Genomic DNA, 20176 nt, shown 5'->3' with positions numbered 1-20176 from the left:
GCCCCCACACACGCACCCGCGCAGCCGGGACAGGCCGGTTCCCTCGCACCCACCCGTGACAGACCGGCCTTCCCCAGTTCCCAGGGCCCAAGGAGCAACGAGCGGGGTGGCTCCGTGCAGCCCCACCTCGTAGCCGCCTTCTCTTGTGCCCTGCGGCTCCTCCAAGTTTTCCTTCGTCCGTGTGTGCGCTCTTCCCCCCAGCGGTCCCAACTCGGCTGAAGGCGGCCCGCAGGTCTGTGGGTCTCTTGAGCCTTCCTGCTGCCACCCCTTTGCCTATCGTCTGCTCCCTGCCCTGTGCTCAGTGCGGGCTTGTTTCTGTCTTCTTCATCCTCTGTGAAACAGCGGTTTTCTCCCCTGAATGACCTGACGCCTTGGAGGGCCATCATCACTGGGTATATCTGTCCTCATCCTCCTTCTTGCCTTTCCTTAAAGAACGTGTTTGTGTCTGTCCCTTGTTGGTAGTGCCGTGTCTCATCTCTGGAAAAAGATCATTAAAAAGATTATATCTCTCTTAAAAAGAGAGAGAAAGTTTGGCTGGTGGTGGAAGGGAGTAGGAGGGACTTCCTTTGAAGTAAGAGCCAAAATAGAGCAGATTATGACTGACTGGACTTTGCATTTGTGGGTTTGCATGTCTGTGCATTCATGTGTGCCATGGCTAAATGTGGTCCAATTGCTATACAGAGTCACAGCTCTGAAGAGAAGTCTACAAGTGCAGAACATCTAAAAAGCATCTCTGGATAAATTGGAAGGCTATTGAGTATTTATGTGTGTGTTTTGTGACTTCACAGCTTTTCATTTAAAAAAACACTTTGGGGGAAGATGAACTTTCCTTTACCATTTCTTGTATTGTAGCAACTAGTGCTCAAATACTCTCAGGCATTAGAAATTCTAATGCTTTTCCTTGAATTATTTTCATGTTGATTGCAGATCTGGAGTTTGGAATTATACTGGCTTAATTCCCTTTATCTGTTAAACTAAGGGAGCTTTAGTGTTGCTGGTGGCCAAGGCCAGCAGCATGTATACCCGTGTTTCCTTAAGATAGCTAATGAAGGCAACTGTTAGAGTGGTGTTTCTTCTCATACGAATGCTGTTTAACCAAAGTTGGACTGATGCTTTCTAATCTTACGCAGGATTCTCAGCAGGGTAATTGTTTGCTTACAGAACCCATCTTAGCATGGCTTGAATTGGTGATAACTCAAGACTAGAAAAGGTGTGCAGGATATTACATTTAGATTATGATTAGTAGTGCTTATTGGACTCTAAGAAAGTAAATACTGTATTCTTCCAGGAAACGGGTGACTGGTAAAAGCTGTTTATCTGCAAATCAAGGGAATCACTGAAATTGATAAAGTGGTTTGTTTTAAATGTGTGGTCCAGTTGTCAGCTGGGTAAGGAGTTTTGTTTACAAAGACTGCCCTATAATCAGATAGGATTCTTGTTTGTAACTTACTACCTTCACTTTCAATATCTTTTATGATTAGAAATCTCTCCTACAGTAAAGGAATGAACTAAAATAGAGAATGTTACTGGTGGAAGGCAGTTATCATTCCTTGCCTTTTCTTAATGGAAATTAATTTATACACACGAGTCTGTAGCAAACTGGTAACTTTAATAAATAGGTTGGATTTATTATGCTTTTCTGTCTTCTGAGACAGTTGAAAAGATGTAGCATTGCTGTTATCTAAGTCCAGGCAACATAAGAAGTAGAATTTTGGTTATACATGAAAAACAAGCTAAATAAAGTCTGGTTTCAGATACAAGTTAATTTTTAATTTGTCTTCATACTTTAATTTTCTGGTTTTGAAATTGTCAGTTAAAGCTTGACATTTAGTTCTTTCTGGTTTTATTTTTAGTACAGAGAGCTGAAAATCTGTCATATCTAGCTCTTTATAAATTTTCTTGCTGTATGTTTCAGCTTTCTCTTATATTAGTTTATTATTTCAAAATGGCTTTCCTGGCTGTCCATCCCCAATGTCTCTTCCCGCTGATAAATTCTTTTAGTAGTTTTGTGTGGGAAAGCCTAACAGACTTTCATTGCATTTTGTCATTCTGGCTTCAAAGCTACATGAAGGTGTTTTAGAGGACTTCTTATCTTCAGTTGACTAATAAATTGTGCATTTTTCTTATCTCTGGATTCTTCTTTTAGCACACTTCACAGAATAGATGAAAGATGGTTAGTAGAGAGAGGTTTCTTTTTTTTTTTTTTTTTTCCTCATGGTGGCAACTTCAACAAAATTATGTGAAAGGTCCGTGGAAAAGGATTGAAAAAAAAGCATTATTTATACCTTAAAATCTTGTTATTGCCAGTGTGAAAACACGTTAAAACTTCATCCAGAAAACAGTCAAAGACTTGCTTCTAACATATCTTATGGTGTGGATGTTCTGGGTACTTTATGTATTAACTGGAACAAGTGTTCAAATAAATTATCAGATAATATGTAATATCTAACTCTTTCTGCAAAAGAATGCCTCGTGTACACGTTAATAATGTGGTGTTTTTTTGTTTTTTGTTTTTTTTTTGCTCTTTTTGTCCCCTAGAAATGGGTCTGCTTTCAGAAGATGCAATGTACTAGATGCGGTGCTTGGAACAGGATTAGTCATGGCATCAGAACTATGTAAAACAATCTCTGAGGCAAAGCTGGAAAGGCACAAGAACTTATTCCTAAATTACCGAAATCTCCATCACTTTCCTTTGGAGTTACTGAAAGATGAGGGGCTGCAGTATTTGGAGAGACTTTATATGAAAAGAAATTCCCTGACCACATTGGTACGACAACCTCTTTATTGTAATGTTTACTGTCTGTATGTTTAGGAATACTGATTTTTTTGAAACAGAAAACCCAAGATAATGAAAAAAAAAATCTTATAGCAAATCTGATCCTGAATGATGTCATCCATTGTGAAATATGAGTATTTGGTTGTATTATGTTTGAAATTGCATAGGTAATAATAGTATAATAAATGAAAGTTCATGACATTTTATGGTTACCCTTTTGAAGCTCTATAAAGGTCTGCTGGGGGCTTTCTTGTGAGGTTTGTTGTTTGTTTTTTTTTTTAACTGCTACAAATTTTGCTCACGTCAGTGGTGAGGCCTTTCTACTGTTAGGTGATACTATGCACTCTAGTCTACATTCCTTCATTAGGCTAAACAACTTTTAACTTGGTGTGTGCCTTATTTTAAAGGCACTGGCAATCCCCAAGTCTAATTCAAAGCTTGCTGTTAGGGTGCCAGTGAAAGCTTGTGTCTATGGGCTGCTGTTGATAGGAGGACGGACAGTTGATTTCAGGGTTGTGGGGTTTTCTGTTCTGGTTTTTTGTTTTGTTGTTTTTCCCTGAACTGAACAAATTCTCACTCCAAATTAATGTTGTGACCTCAGAATTCAGTGTGGGGTAGTTAAATAACTCTTGAGACTTTCTGAGCTGGTAAGGTGCTCTCTATAGAATCAAAACTTTCCACTGTCAATAAGGCTCAAGTCTCCAAGTAATTCAGTTGCTTGTTCTTTTTTCTTGGGCTCTTCTACGGTATGATAGGTAAAATAATAGCCAGGGCAGAGAAGCTGAAGGGTCTAACTACTTAAAATTCACCAAAATTATATGGTTTTCAGTGCATCCTAGAAAAAGCCCAGTACTCCAGATTAAGGAATAGTGTTCAAAGCTTTGATATGTTAGAAATCCCCGATAATGGTTTCACCTCATGGGCCAAAAGCTGTAAGGATTCTGAAAATTTTATGCCTTTTCTTCATCTTGAATTAGTCTCTTAAGTTTGCATGTACTGTAAAGAATTATTTTGGCACTCCGGTTTTGGGCAGGTCCTTTGCATAATAATTTAATGGGAGGATAGGATTCGTTGTTACAAATTAAAGCTGCTTTAAAAATTAAACCGAAGACTGTAAACAGTTCTGCTTTGATACTTTGTGAAATCCAGCGGTTATTTAGTGGTGTAAGGTTCATGAAGTCTGCGCTGCTCAAAAGATGAAACAATAATGAGGAGAGGTTTCCATATCGCTTTGCTGCATATATGTGTTAGAGCCCGGTTTTGTTTTTCTCAAAGCAATTATAGAATAGAAACCAAAACGAAGTCTTGCAAGTAACAGTTTAGTTCCATTTTCCTCTCTATATCTGTTAATACTACCAGCCAATAGATGTGTATGGTGGCATAAGAGTAATTACCCATGGTTGCTGTCAACAGAAGTTGTATTAAATGAGGGAGGCAGCTCTCATGCAGTACTGTTCAGTATTATAATTGAGGCCTGGGATAAAGGAACTGAAACAATACTTAATGTAGATCATACCTAGGCAAAATTACTTGCAAACAGCATGAAGTAGAGCATTGGATTTCAAAACCATCAGGATAACTTGCTCATAATGTGACTTGGTGGAATGTCATTCAAGTGCATAGCACTATAGCTAGGGACCAGGCAAACAAAATTTGGTCTCATTCACTGAGCATCTGTTCAACAGAATAGATGTTGGAAGTTGTAGTGGACCAAAATAGATCAAGTCAGCAGTGTGTTACAAAAAAAGGCAGATGTCTTTTTGGAACATAGAAAGTTTCACAGCATCAATGAAAAGCAGAAAAGAATTATTGGATACTGTTAAAGCGTAAGCTAGTGCAAAGATTGAGTCTGGGTTTTCATACTTACGAACAACCTAGGTAAATTGGAAAGAATCTAGAAAGTGGCAACAAGGGATTTTTAGAGAACATGCCCTATGAGAGCAGGTTGAGATATTTAGGTTAATTCCTCTTACAAAAAGAAGATGGAGAGGAAAAAAAAAAATAGAAGAGGATAAATGGGTAGAGCAGAAATCATCAGTATTTTTACAAAGTGGTATTTTCATAATGATTTTTTTGTCTGATGCTGGTAGGACAAGTAGTACTCTCAATTTCAGTTAAAGAAGTAGTAAGTTACTTTTGGGGGGGATGGGGAGACACACAAGACATGGATCTCCTCTGAGAATAGTTGTAAACAAATAGGTTATTGAAGGAAGATATCTCTTTCAGCCCTGTGCTCCTTTGATTCTATGCAAGATGATGATCATTACCTCATCAATAAATATTTTAAATTGCATATCGATTATTAGCAACCACCAAAACTAAACCTGCACCATATTTTTTAAAGTTAGGTGGTACTTTTGTCCCACCAGTTCTGAAAAATGTTGACTAAATCAGCTTTTTTTTTTTTTTTTTTTAATTCTTTGCTCTTCTAAAATGATTCTAGTCCTTGACAGATGGCTCCTACAAAAATGTCTGGAATAGTTACGCTGACAGAATTTATATATACCTTGCCTAAGAATAATTTCATTTTTGTCTTCATTGGCAAGATGGAAATGACAGAGAGCTATGCCATAATGAATGGATCAAGAAGCTATATAGCACACCTGTATCTCAGCATCAAGTCTCCCAGCTTCTCCTCATTTATGTTTGACTGATAACATTAGCCTTCAGTAATCCTATTTCCCCATCTACTACAAGGAAATATGCATTGGCCTTTGGCACTGTCAGAAGCATGATTTAGCCATATCAAAGAACAATTGTTTGCTCATAATTTACTGACTCAGAATATGCAATGCTGCCCTGTTCAGACAGATCAGTAGGTTCACTTTTTGAAAAATGTCCAGTGGGTGTGAGGGCAAAGCAAGCATCGCTAAACTGGTGGCGGAATTGGTGATTCATTGATCATCATTGTGTGTTGTCATGTCACCAATAGAGACGAGAGTTAGTTTTCCCTCTCAACTGATGGATCATAAATAGGTTTTTAATCATAATTCCATTGTAGGGTGTTGTATTGAACAACTTTGATTCAGACCCATTGTTATTGTCGTGCTCAAGAAGATCAGCAGAATTTCTATTCTAGACTCAGTAAACTGTAAAGTTGTCTCTCTCCTGAGTTTAGCTCTCTTACAATATGAAGCAGTTAAAGCAACAATAAAAGTATAACCTTCATGTATAATGTGAAAATAGTTTGTGATTCAGGTTAGTATCCTTATTCTAAGAAAGGGTGTAGCATGACAATGAATTTGTTTTTTCACATTCCCTCTTCATTTTTTTAAATTAAAGCTTGATTATTTTTTTTTTTTTTTTTGGTGCTTGATCAGCCTTTGTATGTTTTCCCAGTTTAAGCTTCTCTCTTTGACCAAATAAAATTTTGTGCTGAGAAGATAAATGTACTGTAGCAAACCTGCCGGTAGGTGGCAACAACTGATTAGTTATAGCATGTTTCTAGGGTCTTGACGTCAACAGATTCATATATTTAGCCATCGTTTGCTCTTCCAGAGTTAAAAACAAACTGGTTTTTGTACTCAGAAGATCTAGGATGTGGCATGTTTTCTACGTAAGACTATTATGACATTACTTTTTCAGGTTAGCATATTCCTTCATACTAGATTTATAAGCATGAAGTGTTTTAGATAATGATATACCTTAAATTTACATGACAGTGAAAATTGCTAGGTATTTTTAACAGGAAATTGACTGTGTGATCGAGCTGCTTTCAAAATTCATTTGTTTCTGCATATATGTATATTGTAAAAACTTTTTTCAATAAAACATACTTATGTTTTAAGTAGATTTCTTAAGCAATAAAACTGTCTTAACCTTGAATAATTTTGAGTACGGTTACCGACATGACATCTGAAACTTGTGAAGCTGATTTTGTGATGTATGTTCATGGTTATAGATGCCATCAAGAAACAGAATTGCAGCTAGGGATCAGTTAGCAGTTAGAAAATTATATGCATGTAAATATGGTAATCTAGTTTGATGGATTCAGCACTGCTGGCTTGGTGGTAATTGATTATAAGCTGCACAAAGTTTGTAGGTCATTTCCCAGTTTAGCAGCATTGCAAAATAAAATACATTATGGTTAGACATCTTGTATATATGTTGTTCTGCTCTAAGTCTGTAAAGGCCGCAGCTTCTTAGCAGTCTCTTGGCTTCACCTAACTTAATTATTTGAATATGTTTTCGAAAGTAAGATTTTGGTAATCCATCTTTTCAGCCTCAGAAGTCTGACTACCATTTGGTTGAGGACACATAAATATCACTTCTAGGCTGTAGTTCTGTTTCAGTAGCGAAATGCTGACCCTTGATATATCCCAGATTGCACTGATGGAGAATGTGCGGGGATGTGGAAATAGGGTATTGCATACAAGCTCCTTGTTTTTTTTTTCTGTGACTAGCTGCTGACATGTTTTAGTGTGGTTATTAAAACAAGTTGGGTACACAATATGTGTGTGTCTGTTTTTTGTTTTGAAACCTAAAAAATCTCTAACTCTTTTTCAGCCAGAAAACCTTGCACAGAAGCTTCCAAACCTCGTGGAATTGTGAGTTTGTGTAGGAGTTCTAATATATTTTCATTATGCTGATCCATCTTACCTTAAAATAATTCTAGAATGTATTGCTTGCACATAACCTATCTCTTAAGTGTGAAGGGTTTTCTTGCAGGGCAAGAAAGGTTATTTTTCTTTCTCTTTTTTTTTTTTTTTTTTTTTTGAGAAGGTATGTCCAGATGTATTCAGACTCATGTTAATTTTTTTTTTGTAATTTCTTGTTTATTTTATAAGAAGAACTGTTATACAAATGTCTACACTGCTAAAGGAAACAAATACTTACGACCCCACCCCCATCTCCTCTGTAGACTGTTGTTGCCCTGACAAAGCACTAGAACCTCCAAATGCAATGGTGAGATGGTTGTGCCAGAGCCACAGGTTACTGCCTCCAGCCCATCCCTAGTTGCTCATTTCCACCCCAGTTACCAGGGGTATTATGATCTCAGTCTTGCTGATAGTAGTAATAAGTTGGTTTTTTGGAACCAAGTCACAGATTGTCAAATAGTTTTTTTGAGCAAGTAGGGGTAGTAACTATTTAATAATGATTGCTGTGGGCAGAATAGTTTATCCAGTCTTGTCCAAAGAATGGATGTCACATGAACTGAATTATTTTGGCAATTAATTTTAAGCTGTAAGTCCCTGAGTCAATGTCTTTTTTTCCCCTCCCCTTTTCTTCTTGTAAGGTTACGATTTCCTTGTATGGTAGGATTGGCAGTGGGGCAGGTTAAAAGGGACATCCTCTTTTTCCCACATAACTCACTTGGCTCGCTTTTGCTTGAGTAACTGATGGACCATTGATTCTGTTTATTTACTGGAAAGCTCCACACAGGAGGAGGTGTATATCTGAGCAGTCTAATGCATTCAGCTGTCTGATCTTGTCATCTTAATTTGGCCCTTGAAACCACACCTTTCTGGTACACGCGACCACATTATAATTGAACTGTTTTGTAGGTCACTGCAGTCTTCAACTTGCTTAAGACGCAGTCTTGTCTTATCATGCCTGAGTCTTGAGAGTATGTTTATGCTCTGAAGCAGTAAAACAAAGACTTTTGTATTTGATATACTTACTATTTAATGATATGCCATGAGGCATCAGGAAATCTCTCTGTTATCTGATGGAGCCTTTAGGAAAACCAGTATAAATCACAGCTTAAAATCTCTTACAAACACTGAATTGTAGGAGTCAAACCTAGTTATTTGCGGTCCGCCAAGCTTAGTTGTACCACCATTATCCCACACATTCTGGTGGTCTAGAGAACTGTATTGGGCCTGTGGTTTGTCTAGCTCTAATAATACAAGTCAATTTTTGACTTGTAAGTAAGAGATGTTTTGTTGACAGAAGAGACCACAAAATAAATTTTATTTAGAGAATAACTTGTTACAGTAGCTTTAAATTTTGAAAGACAAACTTAACTGATTTTCACGTTCTTGAGAGTTACATCCTTAGCAATTTCACTATATTTTTTTAAAAATTTCAGTATTGTCTGTGTTTCTTTGTATACTGTGTCCCTCATGGTGGGATATGAGGTGTAGATCCTCATAATATAAATTTTTTTTTTTTTTTTTTTTTTTTTTTTAGCTTGAGTGTAATAGTTCACAAGTATTTTCAGGAACTGCAGCTGAAATGAGTAGAACTCTCATCCTGAGGTATATATAAGGATTTCTACAAACATACCTGCTATCCTTATGTTTGTTGCATTTTTAGTAAATTTTAAATGTCTGCAATTTTTAAAGAAAAAGAGAAGGCTCAGGTGCTCCATCCAGTTGAAATCTTCATATGTCTTTTTCCTTGTTCTGCCTCTACCTCCCTGAAAAGACAGTCTCCTACTTTTGGAAGTGCTGTTGGAATGGAATGGAAAAAAATATTCTGTGTAAATAATTTCCATGTGTGCCTAGGCGGCTGGACATTGAATAGTCAGTATGCCTTTACAATTAGTTATCAATATTTGAAAATTCTGTTAATCTGAGAATAGTTTTTATGTTACTTGTAGTACTGGAAGTGCTCCAGCAGAGGGTGCTGGATATTCTTAGTGAGAGCGCTGGCCACCCTCACTACCTACCTAAATGACAATGTGTAAGATCGGGTTTTTCTTTTGAAAAATGTGCTCTAGGGTTGAATAACCCACTTGCAGTGAGTAGATGATGTGTTTATTTCTTCAGACAGTAAAGGTGTAAGAGTTTATGTGCAGGGGAAAATGTTCATAATTGTATAATTTTTGTGGGTTTGGGCTTTTTTCTTTTCTTGCCCAGCATTTAGTGTGGAATAACCTGGTGATCAAATATGGTTCATTCTGGTTATTCTCTCTGCTTTATTTTTCCTTTTGTTTTCCTCTTACGACTCTCAAATCTAAAGCCCATTATTATTGTAACTGTGAATGTTTTGTTTTAAATAATTGTACGTCATTCTCTTTTATGTTAATCATTTAATAGCCTAAGTGAAACTTAAGTACCTATCCATTGCCAGTTTATACACTTTCCACAGCTTTTGTGGTCATAGAGAGGAATGGCTTTGAGGGTGCTCTTTCAGTCTGAAATTGGATATTTTGCAAACTGATTATGTAGCAGAAGTCCTTGAGGGTAACAGGTGGTGTCCTCTGCTTTTTTTTCTCCTCCCCCCAGGTACCTTCATTCAAATAACATAGTTGTTGTACCTGAAGGTAAGTAATCTACCAGCTCACAATAAGTGGCAGGAATCATAAAATATTCATTTTTCTTCTTTGAAGAGGCCTATTTTTCCTTTATTTTCCCATAAAACATTAAATATTTTCATAAAAATATACCAGTGTAGCTCTTAATAGATAATATCCTTGTTTATGCTATGTTAAATTTTTTTAATGAATTCTTAAATGCACCTAAATGCTGTTTGCTTCAGTTTTAATTGCAGAAAGTGAAAAGGCTAAATGGCACTCATCTACAGAAACAAAAATCCAGAGTGTCTTCTGCTTTCAGCCAGCCACCACACAGAATACTCTGCTGGTTTAGATCATGACAGATTTGAAACCTAAAGTGTCAATAACTTGTACTAGTTTCTCTTCCTTGTCTTAATTGCAGAGTTATGTGCCCAACTTCAGGAAAGTACTTTAAACTCTTTCTGAATATATAAGTTGGATGGACTCAAAGCAAAGGAATGGAAAAAAAGTGATCTCAGATCAGAATTGTCTGAGGAGAATCGAGAAATGGGAGTGTTCTGTACCTCACTATTTTTTTTCCTCCCTGTCTCACTCACTCCAGCAGTATTGTTTGTTAGATAGATAAGCATTTCTACAAACTATGTCATTCAGTTGTGAGACTGGCTTTAATAAGTCAAAATCTGCTCAGACATAGGTGTTAGGTACTGTGGCTTTTTATCCTCTCATAGTCCTATTAAGATTTTAACATTACTGTTGGGTCACATTCATGTTTTAATCTGTTCTCTCACAAGCCATTGGCTCCCTCGTTAAACTGCAGTTTCTGGACCTAAGTGATAATGCCCTCGAAATTGTGTGTCCAGAGATTGGCCGCCTGAGATCTTTACGTCATCTTCGCTTGGCTAACAACCAGCTGAAATATTTACCTGCAGGTAAGTACAAATGCGTGAGGGATTACAGCATTGACAAATGCCATTTGAACTTAATTTGTGTGGTGATCTGCTCTGTGTTTATTCGTATCTCACAGGTGAAGCGTGGTACAACTTGCATTTAAAGACTAGGCAGGGTCTGCCGTTGTGTGTATTGTACTAAATACACTCTGTAGTTAGAAAAAAGCCATGCTGTATGTACTTAAGGTAACAAAAAGCCCTGAAAAATGCTTCTGAAGTGGGGAAAAAAAAGTATCTATTTAACAGCCTTTGCCATTGTATCAAGAAACAATTGAACTTCCTTGAGAAGACACAAAATGCCAATGACAACTGTCATTATGATAATATTATGTTTCTTCCAATTTTCAAGAACATAAAGGATTCCAGTCCTTCCTTTCTTTCTTTTCGCCCAACAGCCCTATTCTTGTATTTTCTGAAAAGACGCATGTCTACTAGGTTTGCCTATGGCAGCTCTACCTCGCTATGACAGTAAATAACAAATGTTTGTCTTGCTTGTTTATAATAAAAAAGCAAAATTTATTCAAAGTAAATGTGACACAAAGTCAGAAAAAGTTGGCCACAGGCAGATTTTGAATAATTTTTTTTGCCTTCTAAATACTTTGATAAGCAGACATAACTCATTATTCTTCTTCCATTGCCCTTACATCTTTCCAGATGATGGTGATTTTTAAATATTTTATTTTTAATCTTTCTATGGCATATTTGCATTTTCTGATCTGCAGAGATGATAAAAATATAAGGGCAGCATTTTAAAAAAATGGTTTAACTTAATCTAACAGGATTAGCTTTTGGCTCTAATTTTAAATAACTTCTCAATGTGACCTTCATGTGTTTGTAACTTTGCATTGCTTATTCTCAAGAAAATATATTGCAGTTGCTCCTTGAAGTTTTGAGTGCAGAAATCTAGCTGTCCTTCCCTTGTACTTTTCTAGGCATAATAAGCTTAATAAGAATAAGTCAAAGGATGATTATGGTTAGAAAGAAAAAAAATTATATGACTATGTAAATGCTCTGGAATGAAATTAGATAAACCTGTTAAACATTATGACCCAAGGCCAATAAAATTTCCATCAATTTTCAGATGTCCTATATTCAAAAGAAAGGAGTCACTTGAGTATGCTTTATGTTCCTCAAAGATAATTTACCTTATGGTGCTGTACCATGAAAGAAAGACTTGTTCAAAGAAAAAGTGACACATTTTCTGCAAAACTTCACACATTAACTTAAAAAGGTTCCAAAAAAGACTTTCAAAAGGATAATTTACATTACTGAAGAGTTGATTTTGAGTCTACCACATTTGATTAGGAACTGGTATCAGCTGCATAAGCACACTGCATTTAATTTCTCCTGAAGTTTACAAAATTTGGTAGTGAGCATTGTCCCCAAGTGCATTTAGTTTTGTGTGCGTGAAAATTTTGCATGCTTAGACTAATACTACTGTTGCGTACTTTTGAATTGGAGAATCCAGTGGTGTCTGGTCTTTCTGGTTTTGCTGGTAGTGTACCATCAGTTCACACATATGCCATTACTGCTATCGTTACTAATCCTGTCTGTTCAGATGCTGTCACTGTCAACATGACTGGATGTCATACAACTTGAGTGTTATCAGTCCAAGCAAGATAAATCTTTTACTTGCACTGGAGAGTTTGCCCACTGGAGAGTTAATCTACTGCATTGAGTGTTTCCTAAACATAACGCTTCCTGAAGAGGGCTTCCAAGAATATTTTCATAATTTTTATTTGTAAAATTGTGAAGATTTTAAAGATTACTTTATAACAAAATCTTTGCATTTGAAAATAACATTTATGTTCAACAGTTAAAAAAACAGAGCAGAATAGTTTTGATTAATTGTTTTATCCGTAATTATATTTGTAGCATGAATCTTCATAATAGTGTTAAATAGCGTTTTGTCAGGAAAGCTATCAAAGTTACTAAAATGAACTAGGATGAGATGTGACTTCACTGCAGTACATCATTTTAGTGTGTGTTAACTGCTTTCTTCACAGCAGATACTGGAAAGACAGATTTTAATTGCTCTTAATTTATAATAACTAACCATTTAAGATATAATTTAGCTTCTACTAGTGCAGTTTGTGCAGAATTTAAAAGTCTGCATTAAAAAATAGCTTTCAGGTATAGGTGATGGTGATTTATGGAAGTAACTTTCCAAAACTCGTGACCATCATTTTCTTCCAGACTTAGGCCTCCACATACCGCACAAATGGCAGTGAACTGTTTATCACAGCAGAGGATCTGGTTAAGAAAGGCTGATCAGTATTCACCTTGTGTAATGAGATAGGCCAACCTGCAGCGTAATGATGTCATCACATAAAAAGCTTACTTTAGGATGGTTGCCCTGTCATTTCTCTTGTCTCTCCCTTCCCAGTTTCTGGTGTTATAAGTAGCCTCAGTTTTTGTTGAAACAATATGGATATCTAGGAGGATACTCTCAGTAATATCCTTAATTGCTAAAAAAATCTCTTCATTACAACTGCAGAACAGTTGGGTGGTAAATGTTTGCCATTAAGTGGCTGAACGCCTATACTTTTCTACTGCATTTTATATTTTAAGAATGATTCTCTGTTTTGACTTCCTTAATTGTGATTAAGAACTGAAAGAATCAATGCAATGAATAGTATATGTTGATTCATTATCCATTTGCAATGTTTTTGTTCCACAGTTGTGCTCTTAATGTTCTCTTTTAGTATTTAAGAATTGCCTTGGAAAATCTAGCATAACTCTAATGTTAAAACAATTGAAATAGTCTGCATAATGAAGCCTTATAAAGACTTATGTCTTCAGTCTGATCGTAGACATTCTTCAGACTCTGATAAAGGTTGAGCCTGTGCTGTGGTTTATCTTTAATGTGATGGGCAAGATTTTAGTCTCTTAAGTACCTGTTTTCATAAAGCTTGTGAAAATGTAATACTGAAGACCTCTGTTCTTTTCTCAGTTTTGGTCATGATTGTCCAACTACTTTTGAAAAGTTACTTTAAGGGAGGAGGTGGGGGAGAATGATGAAAATACATGCAGACAGCATGAATACATAAGCCTTAGTTTCCTGAAAGGATCAGGCAATACAGGACTGATGAGGGGAAAAAGGGCATTAGGCAAAGCATGGAAATTGTGTTCCTTGGAGATTAGAAAACACTTTCTGTGCTTTGGCACTGTTGTAGTGTAAATGCTAATCCTACCTTCACTACCGAATCAGTGTCACCCCTGGATAAGATCATGTACTTTGGCTTCAAGGCACTTTGTTTAATTGTGCGCTACTGCTGAAACAATGCTATTTCCATCATGCATCATTAAATTGTCGTGAGAATTGTTGAAATATGATGAAGCTAAGCTTGATGAGAAGCAAAGGGAAAAAACTTGTCCAGAATGAGCATGTTGAAATTTAAATACAAAATGGCTGGAAGAAAATGCTTTGTGAAATTCTCTTGAAGACATGTTTTTGAATATACTTTGGATAAGGTTAATAAGTGGAGTGGACCAGCTTCTGCCTAATGCAGAGTCATCAGTATCTAGATTCTGCGGTAATCAGAATCGCTAATTGAGAGACTGTCTTTGAGAGGAAAGCTGATTAAAAGAGCTGCAGATAAGCAAGAGGAGGAGATTTAATATTATAAAGTTCTCCTGAGCGCTTTTTTCCATTGAAATGCATAGCATTTTTTTTGTTCTGCTAACTGTAAATCTTGCAGCCTCTGTCTTTAACAATTTCTTGGTTTTTTTTTTTTTGGTTCTGGTACATGTAATTCTGAATACGATGTGAAGTTTTGTGAAGTTTTCTACTATTTAAGTGTAGCACTCTACTAAATTCTTGAGAGCCGTTTGGAAATATGTAATGCCAGAGATCTTAGGTGGAAAAAATCCTAAGAGTTGCAGCATAAACAAAAGATGTTTTTTTCATATTATTACATTAGTTTGTGTATTAGCTTGACATAGAGTTGACATCATGTTTTCATAGTAGTTTAACTTCATTTTTTTTGATATTTCTCTTTATTGACATATTGATGCCTCATTTTAATTTAGAATTGTAGAGTTAGTCCTATATGAATGTGCTGTCAGAAGTAAATTTTCTGAATCTTGTCACTTATGAATGACTAATTAAGAGGTTCCCATTTGCTTCTGATGTTTATAATGCATATGATATTTCAGCTCCTTTAATTCTTGAGAAATTGTATTTATTTTCTCTTTGTGTAAGAATTACTGCATCATTTGCAAAAAAAAAAAATAAAATAATCCAGTGATATGTACTGGAAAAAATATTCTTCAGGAGTACCAAAGCCAAGCCTATCTCTGTTTTGCTGTGGTACCATTTAAATTTGATTTGACTTCAGCCTTGGAAACTTTTGATGTGAAGTGATGGCTCTTCAGATTTACATTTTGGTCACGTTTGGGCAACAGATGACTTAAAAGAGGGTGGGTTATACTCAAGTTGGACTTAAGTTTCATATTTGATGAGGATTAGAATTTTTTTTTGTTGAACATTACTTGAGAAATACTTCTTAGAAACGGCAAGTTGTAGCATCTTGTTCTAAGATTTAATTAAAAATGAGGTTATGTTTACTCAGCACATGTTGGAGTTAATTATAGATTTACTAAAATGAAAAGCTTAATGTTTTGCCAAGTCAAGAGCAAAAGCTAAGTAATTAAACAAAGAACAGGGTATGGTTTATGATCCCAGCCCATCTTTTGGCAAAGTTCCCTTCAAGAAGCGGGGGGGGGCGGAAAAAAAAAATCTATCAGCAGTTGTCTTTACATGAGTTAGACCAAGTTTCCCTTTCGTGTTTGTTGTCAGGGAACTTAAAAAACCAAGAGTTGAGTGCATTGATCAGGCAAAAAAATAAATGCAGTCAAAGAATACCAAACTTGACGCCAACTGTGCAATGCTGTTTCTTTAATCTGTAAAGTGAAAGTGCAGGTGACTGGGGAGCGCCAGCAAGTTGCTGTTGCCGAAGGGGGGTACAGATCTCTGCAAGAGTCAAAGGCAGGTTTAGCAAATTCCCTTTCTGCCCCATATAAGGATATGTGTGGCTTGCATTTCAAATTGACATTTCCGTGTTGTCTCTGGGGACTTCTGCATATTGCACCCACTTGTTGCCATTTTGCTTCATTTAGGTAGAATGCAAAGGAAAATTTATTCATCTGCCTTTGGTATTTTTAAAGTGCAAACTGCAATAATGTTTAAGGGAGGTTAATAGCATATATTCTCTTCGTTTCATTTCTGTTCAAATCCTTTTACTTTTTAAGGCAAATTGTTTTAGAAATGTAGTCAGTTTAAGCCTCATTAAAATACATTTGTAGGCTTATAAAACTTCATCTTCAAAGCATTTGAGAAAGATGCTGTGAAGCTGATAAGGGAGTGTTATCCTCATTTTACAGAATGGAAAAAAGTGTTTTTAACAGAAGCGATTTGCTCCAGGCCACAGCAGGAGTCAGTGTTAGCCAGAAATAGAACTTGGGTGTTCCCATTCCATTTGTTAAGACCGCACCTTTTTGAGGTTAATCATATTTAATATTGGGGAGGATTGAGTCTTTCCACCCGTTATTAGGAAATTAATAACTATCTCTCCATAATTAATAATCCTCTACGTTAATAGGAAATTAATAGCAGTAAGATCAGTGAGCTTTTGTAACTGAAACAGCTGGTGCTTCCAGAAGGCTGGAAGAGTTCATGAAGAGGAATTTTGAAAATTGTAACTTACAGGCAGATACTAGATAATTTTTCTCTTGCATAGGTAACTTCAGTGGTAATGACAAGAAGGGTTCAATCATTATTAAAATCATAAAGCAAACTGTAATTGTTGATTACTGCTTTGTCTATTTATAAAGTAACCCTTGGAATGTTAATTGATTATTGCTAAGTCTGTTTTGCTTAGGATTTTGCTTTGCTAATTGGGGGCAAGAGAAACTTTAAGACATGAAAACTGCATATTCATTTCTCTCACTTTTTTTGAGTTGCTCTAAAGTACAATATCTGTATTTACTATTCATACCAGTATTTCACTGCTAAAGACTTTTTGAACACCCATCATAGTAATTCTGAATAGAGCTCAATATAAGGTATTTCAGGAAATCTTAATTGAAGGCATATAAAAACAACTTCTTCCTTACCTCCTTTTCACAGTAGATTTCCACAGATCATGGGTACAGCATGCCAATAATTCTATTCTTACTCTAGACCCTAGCATTAAAACACATAGTCCTAACTAATTTTTTAAACTTGTTTTCCATATTTTGATTTGGAACCTTCAAAATGCGGGGGGAATAAATTTGGCTCCCCATCCCCATATTTCTCTCTGCTTTTATTACTGTCTCTGATTAGAGTAGATTGCTTTCATACTTATAAAAAACATTTTGAACTTTATTAATGATTGTGACTTTAAAAGCAAAGGCTCAAACTGATGCAGACCCTGTTCTTTTTTTCAGAGTTGGCATAACCTTAGTCCACTCTGCTTTCCTAATTTAGTAACATGTATAAAAATATGCACGACGGGACAGGTTTGGTACGCCAGGCACCCATCCAGGAGTGCGGTGTTTTTAAGTAAATGGACTTGTGGGGATTTGAGGAAAACATAGATTAGGTTACATGAGCTTTGCACTCTGTAAGTATGTGACTATTTAAAGGAGAGTGGACTCCTAAATAAAAATCTTTTAATTATTATCATAATACATTGTTTTCCTTGAAGTAGGTAGAAGCCTAATTATTAAAAACAAGTTTTTCTTTGCACAGATCTCTAAAATATATGCTTCGTTTAATAAATCATTTGTAGATTCAGTTTACTGTATAAAACCAAGAGTCAGTGTACTAAAGTTTACATTAGCTCTCATGTTCAATAACAAATTTTTTTTAACCTAAATAGATGCAAAACTTAGCCACACTTGCCTGTTACTGTGTTGTTTTTTTTACATCAGGGTTAGTAAGGCCTCAGTAATTGTGCTGTATTAATATAGAAGCACAATAAAAATACCTGGTAGTATCTTTAAGACATTCTTTGGATTTCTAGGAGGAAAAGATTTTTACATGTTTGGATCTTGCATAAACTCCAGTGCAGCCCTGTCCTGACAGCCTGTAAGGACTGAAATGTTTTATAAGAAAAATTTCCCCTAGGAAATTATAGTGGAGAGTTATCTCTGAAGAGTTAGGAACAAAATGGCAGCGTGGATGGTTACTGACTGTCATTGGACTTTCTGACCTAAATAGAGGTGACCAAAGCACTGAGTAGTATATTGTGCAAGTGGTATTCCTTACAGATTGGCTTTCATGCGTGTCCAAACACAGTGGTACCTATTTAATTAAAGGATGTTGGTTGTGTGAGATGTTATAACAGAGTCTACCTTGCGCAAACATTTGGTTTGAGTTAAATTCTCAGGAGGACTACTAGTACTTCTTAGTGCTTTAAATTTATGGGGAGGGAAGTGAAGACAGATAATAAAAAAAATTCCATTAAATTCCTGGAAATTTTCATTAACTGAAGTTTTTCCTTTATATCATCACCTGTATACTATGTCAGAATGAGTCATCTGTGTATACAGAGCTGCTCACTATTCTCTATTTGTCTGCTTGCCTCTTCTTACTTTTTTTCCCCCCCACTTCCCCCCCGTTGAGGGGCTTTTAAAAGCTTCTTTGTTAATATCATACAATATTTTTTAGTATACCACGGAAGGTTCATAGTGCCACTGGATGCTGGTAGCAAAAATAGTAGTGTAAACGTAGTCAAAAAAATTGTAGAGCTGTATTTTAAGCTTAAAATGTTGCTCTAACATATGCTTTTGTTCCAACACTTCTTCCAGATAGGCTTCTATTAGGCATACTGGAACGGAAATATTTCCCGTAACTGTAGCAGAAATGACGTTAAGAAACAAATAACCCAACAAAACTATCTCTTTCAACAATGGCCTGTGGTATTCCTCATGGTGTTGCACAGCAGGTTCTCAAAAATGCATGTGCTAAGTATGTATGTGTTGTAATTCATTAATCTGAAAACTAATAGGAAACAGTTGGAAGAAGCCATCAGTGTCTTTCATTGTAACATTTAAATTACATACTCAAATATTGCTTTGTGTACTAGGCTTATTGGACTAGAAAATTCCATCTTAAAATTTGCTATTGTGATTTAGCACAATCACTGGAAAAAGTATTTGGAAACAAAGTTACTTTAATGAGTATGGTTTTAGGTAAAAAAAAGAAATTGTGATATGGCTCAGTGCATCATATTTCCAAGTACCTGCAATTTTAAAAAACATAGATCTTAAAACAACTTCTGTGGTCATTATGTATCTGGAAAAGCAATCAGGGACAAACTGAAACTGGCACTGAGGTTTCATGTCAATAAATTGAAGGCTAAAACCCTATTGAAACAAAAGCCTAATGACCAGATGTTTCAGTTTTCTAATACAAGTTTTTACGATGTTTAAAAGTTGCTCAAAATTGTAACTTTACTGATTTCAATTTTTTTCTTCTTTCTTACATATTTTAGCAAGATGGTAAGGATTTTGGATCAATCACACTTTTTCTTTGGACCCTGTTTTGGTTTTGGTGGTGCTTTAATTTGAAAAATCTCTGCCTGGTTGAGGTTTGACTGTATTTAAAACATGAACAGTGTTCTCATGTAATTACAGAGTTCATGAATAGATCCAAGAGTGTCTGAGAGTAGGGCGCTGTACATCGGCATTTCAGACCATGTTAATTTAATTTGAATTTTTCATATGACCTTGGCAGAGATTGACCTGCAAAGGTTTCCTTTTTATGTGATAATCCTTACTGGCCAGAGAATCTTAGTGAAAGTTATGGTGGCATCACGTATCGGGAAAGAGACATCTCTCAGAATGACACCATGTGAGTTCCAATCACTAAAACACTTCTTTATTGTATTGTATTGTATTCCTGGTAGAATAACCATGATTTTAGAGAGTAAAAATATGTCAGTGTCTGTGCCTGTGACGTGCTGTTGCTCAGTATTTGTTTACATTTTTTATTTCCTCTGAAGTGTCAAACTCCCAGATATCTCTGTTTTTACTGCTTTGAAACTAGTTTCTGAGAATGGGCCAATGTTGTAATTTGTTCCCTACTATTCCACGTGAGATCCTTGTGAAAGTCGTCATGTGTCAAACTTGTAGAATCTGGCCCCACCAGCCCCATCCTCTTTGGTTTTTTCACTACTGTTCCTTTTCTTCTCTGAAAGGGAGTTAGTAAGAAACCTGGTGAGATGTAGGTGAAATCGGGACGGAGGAGAGGAGAGCCAACCTAATTATTGCCAGTGGTGC

At 36.1% G+C, this 20176-nt stretch overlaps 1 protein-coding gene across 1 annotated transcript in view; it reads left to right on the top strand.

Annotated features, from left to right (window-relative positions):
- Window positions 1-368: 368 nt before the first annotated feature.
- Window positions 369-20176, top strand: part of LRRC28 (leucine rich repeat containing 28) — a 49836-nt gene continuing 30028 nt past the window's right edge. The window contains 5 exon segments of the mRNA XM_009635055.2: window positions 369-392; window positions 2539-2767; window positions 7283-7323; window positions 9949-9986; window positions 10751-10888. Of these exon segments, the coding sequence (XP_009633350.2) occupies window positions 2600-2767; window positions 7283-7323; window positions 9949-9986; window positions 10751-10888 (385 nt within the window). The 5' untranslated portion in view covers window positions 369-392; window positions 2539-2599.

The sequence above is a fragment of the Egretta garzetta genome, unplaced genomic scaffold, assembly GCF_000687185.1.
Source record: "Egretta garzetta isolate BGI_Z169 unplaced genomic scaffold, ASM68718v1 scaffold322, whole genome shotgun sequence".
NCBI classification, from domain to species: Eukaryota; Metazoa; Chordata; class Aves; order Pelecaniformes; family Ardeidae; genus Egretta; species Egretta garzetta.
Note: the sequence above shows the minus strand (reverse complement) of the source record. Positions and strands in the feature narration are given on the sequence as shown.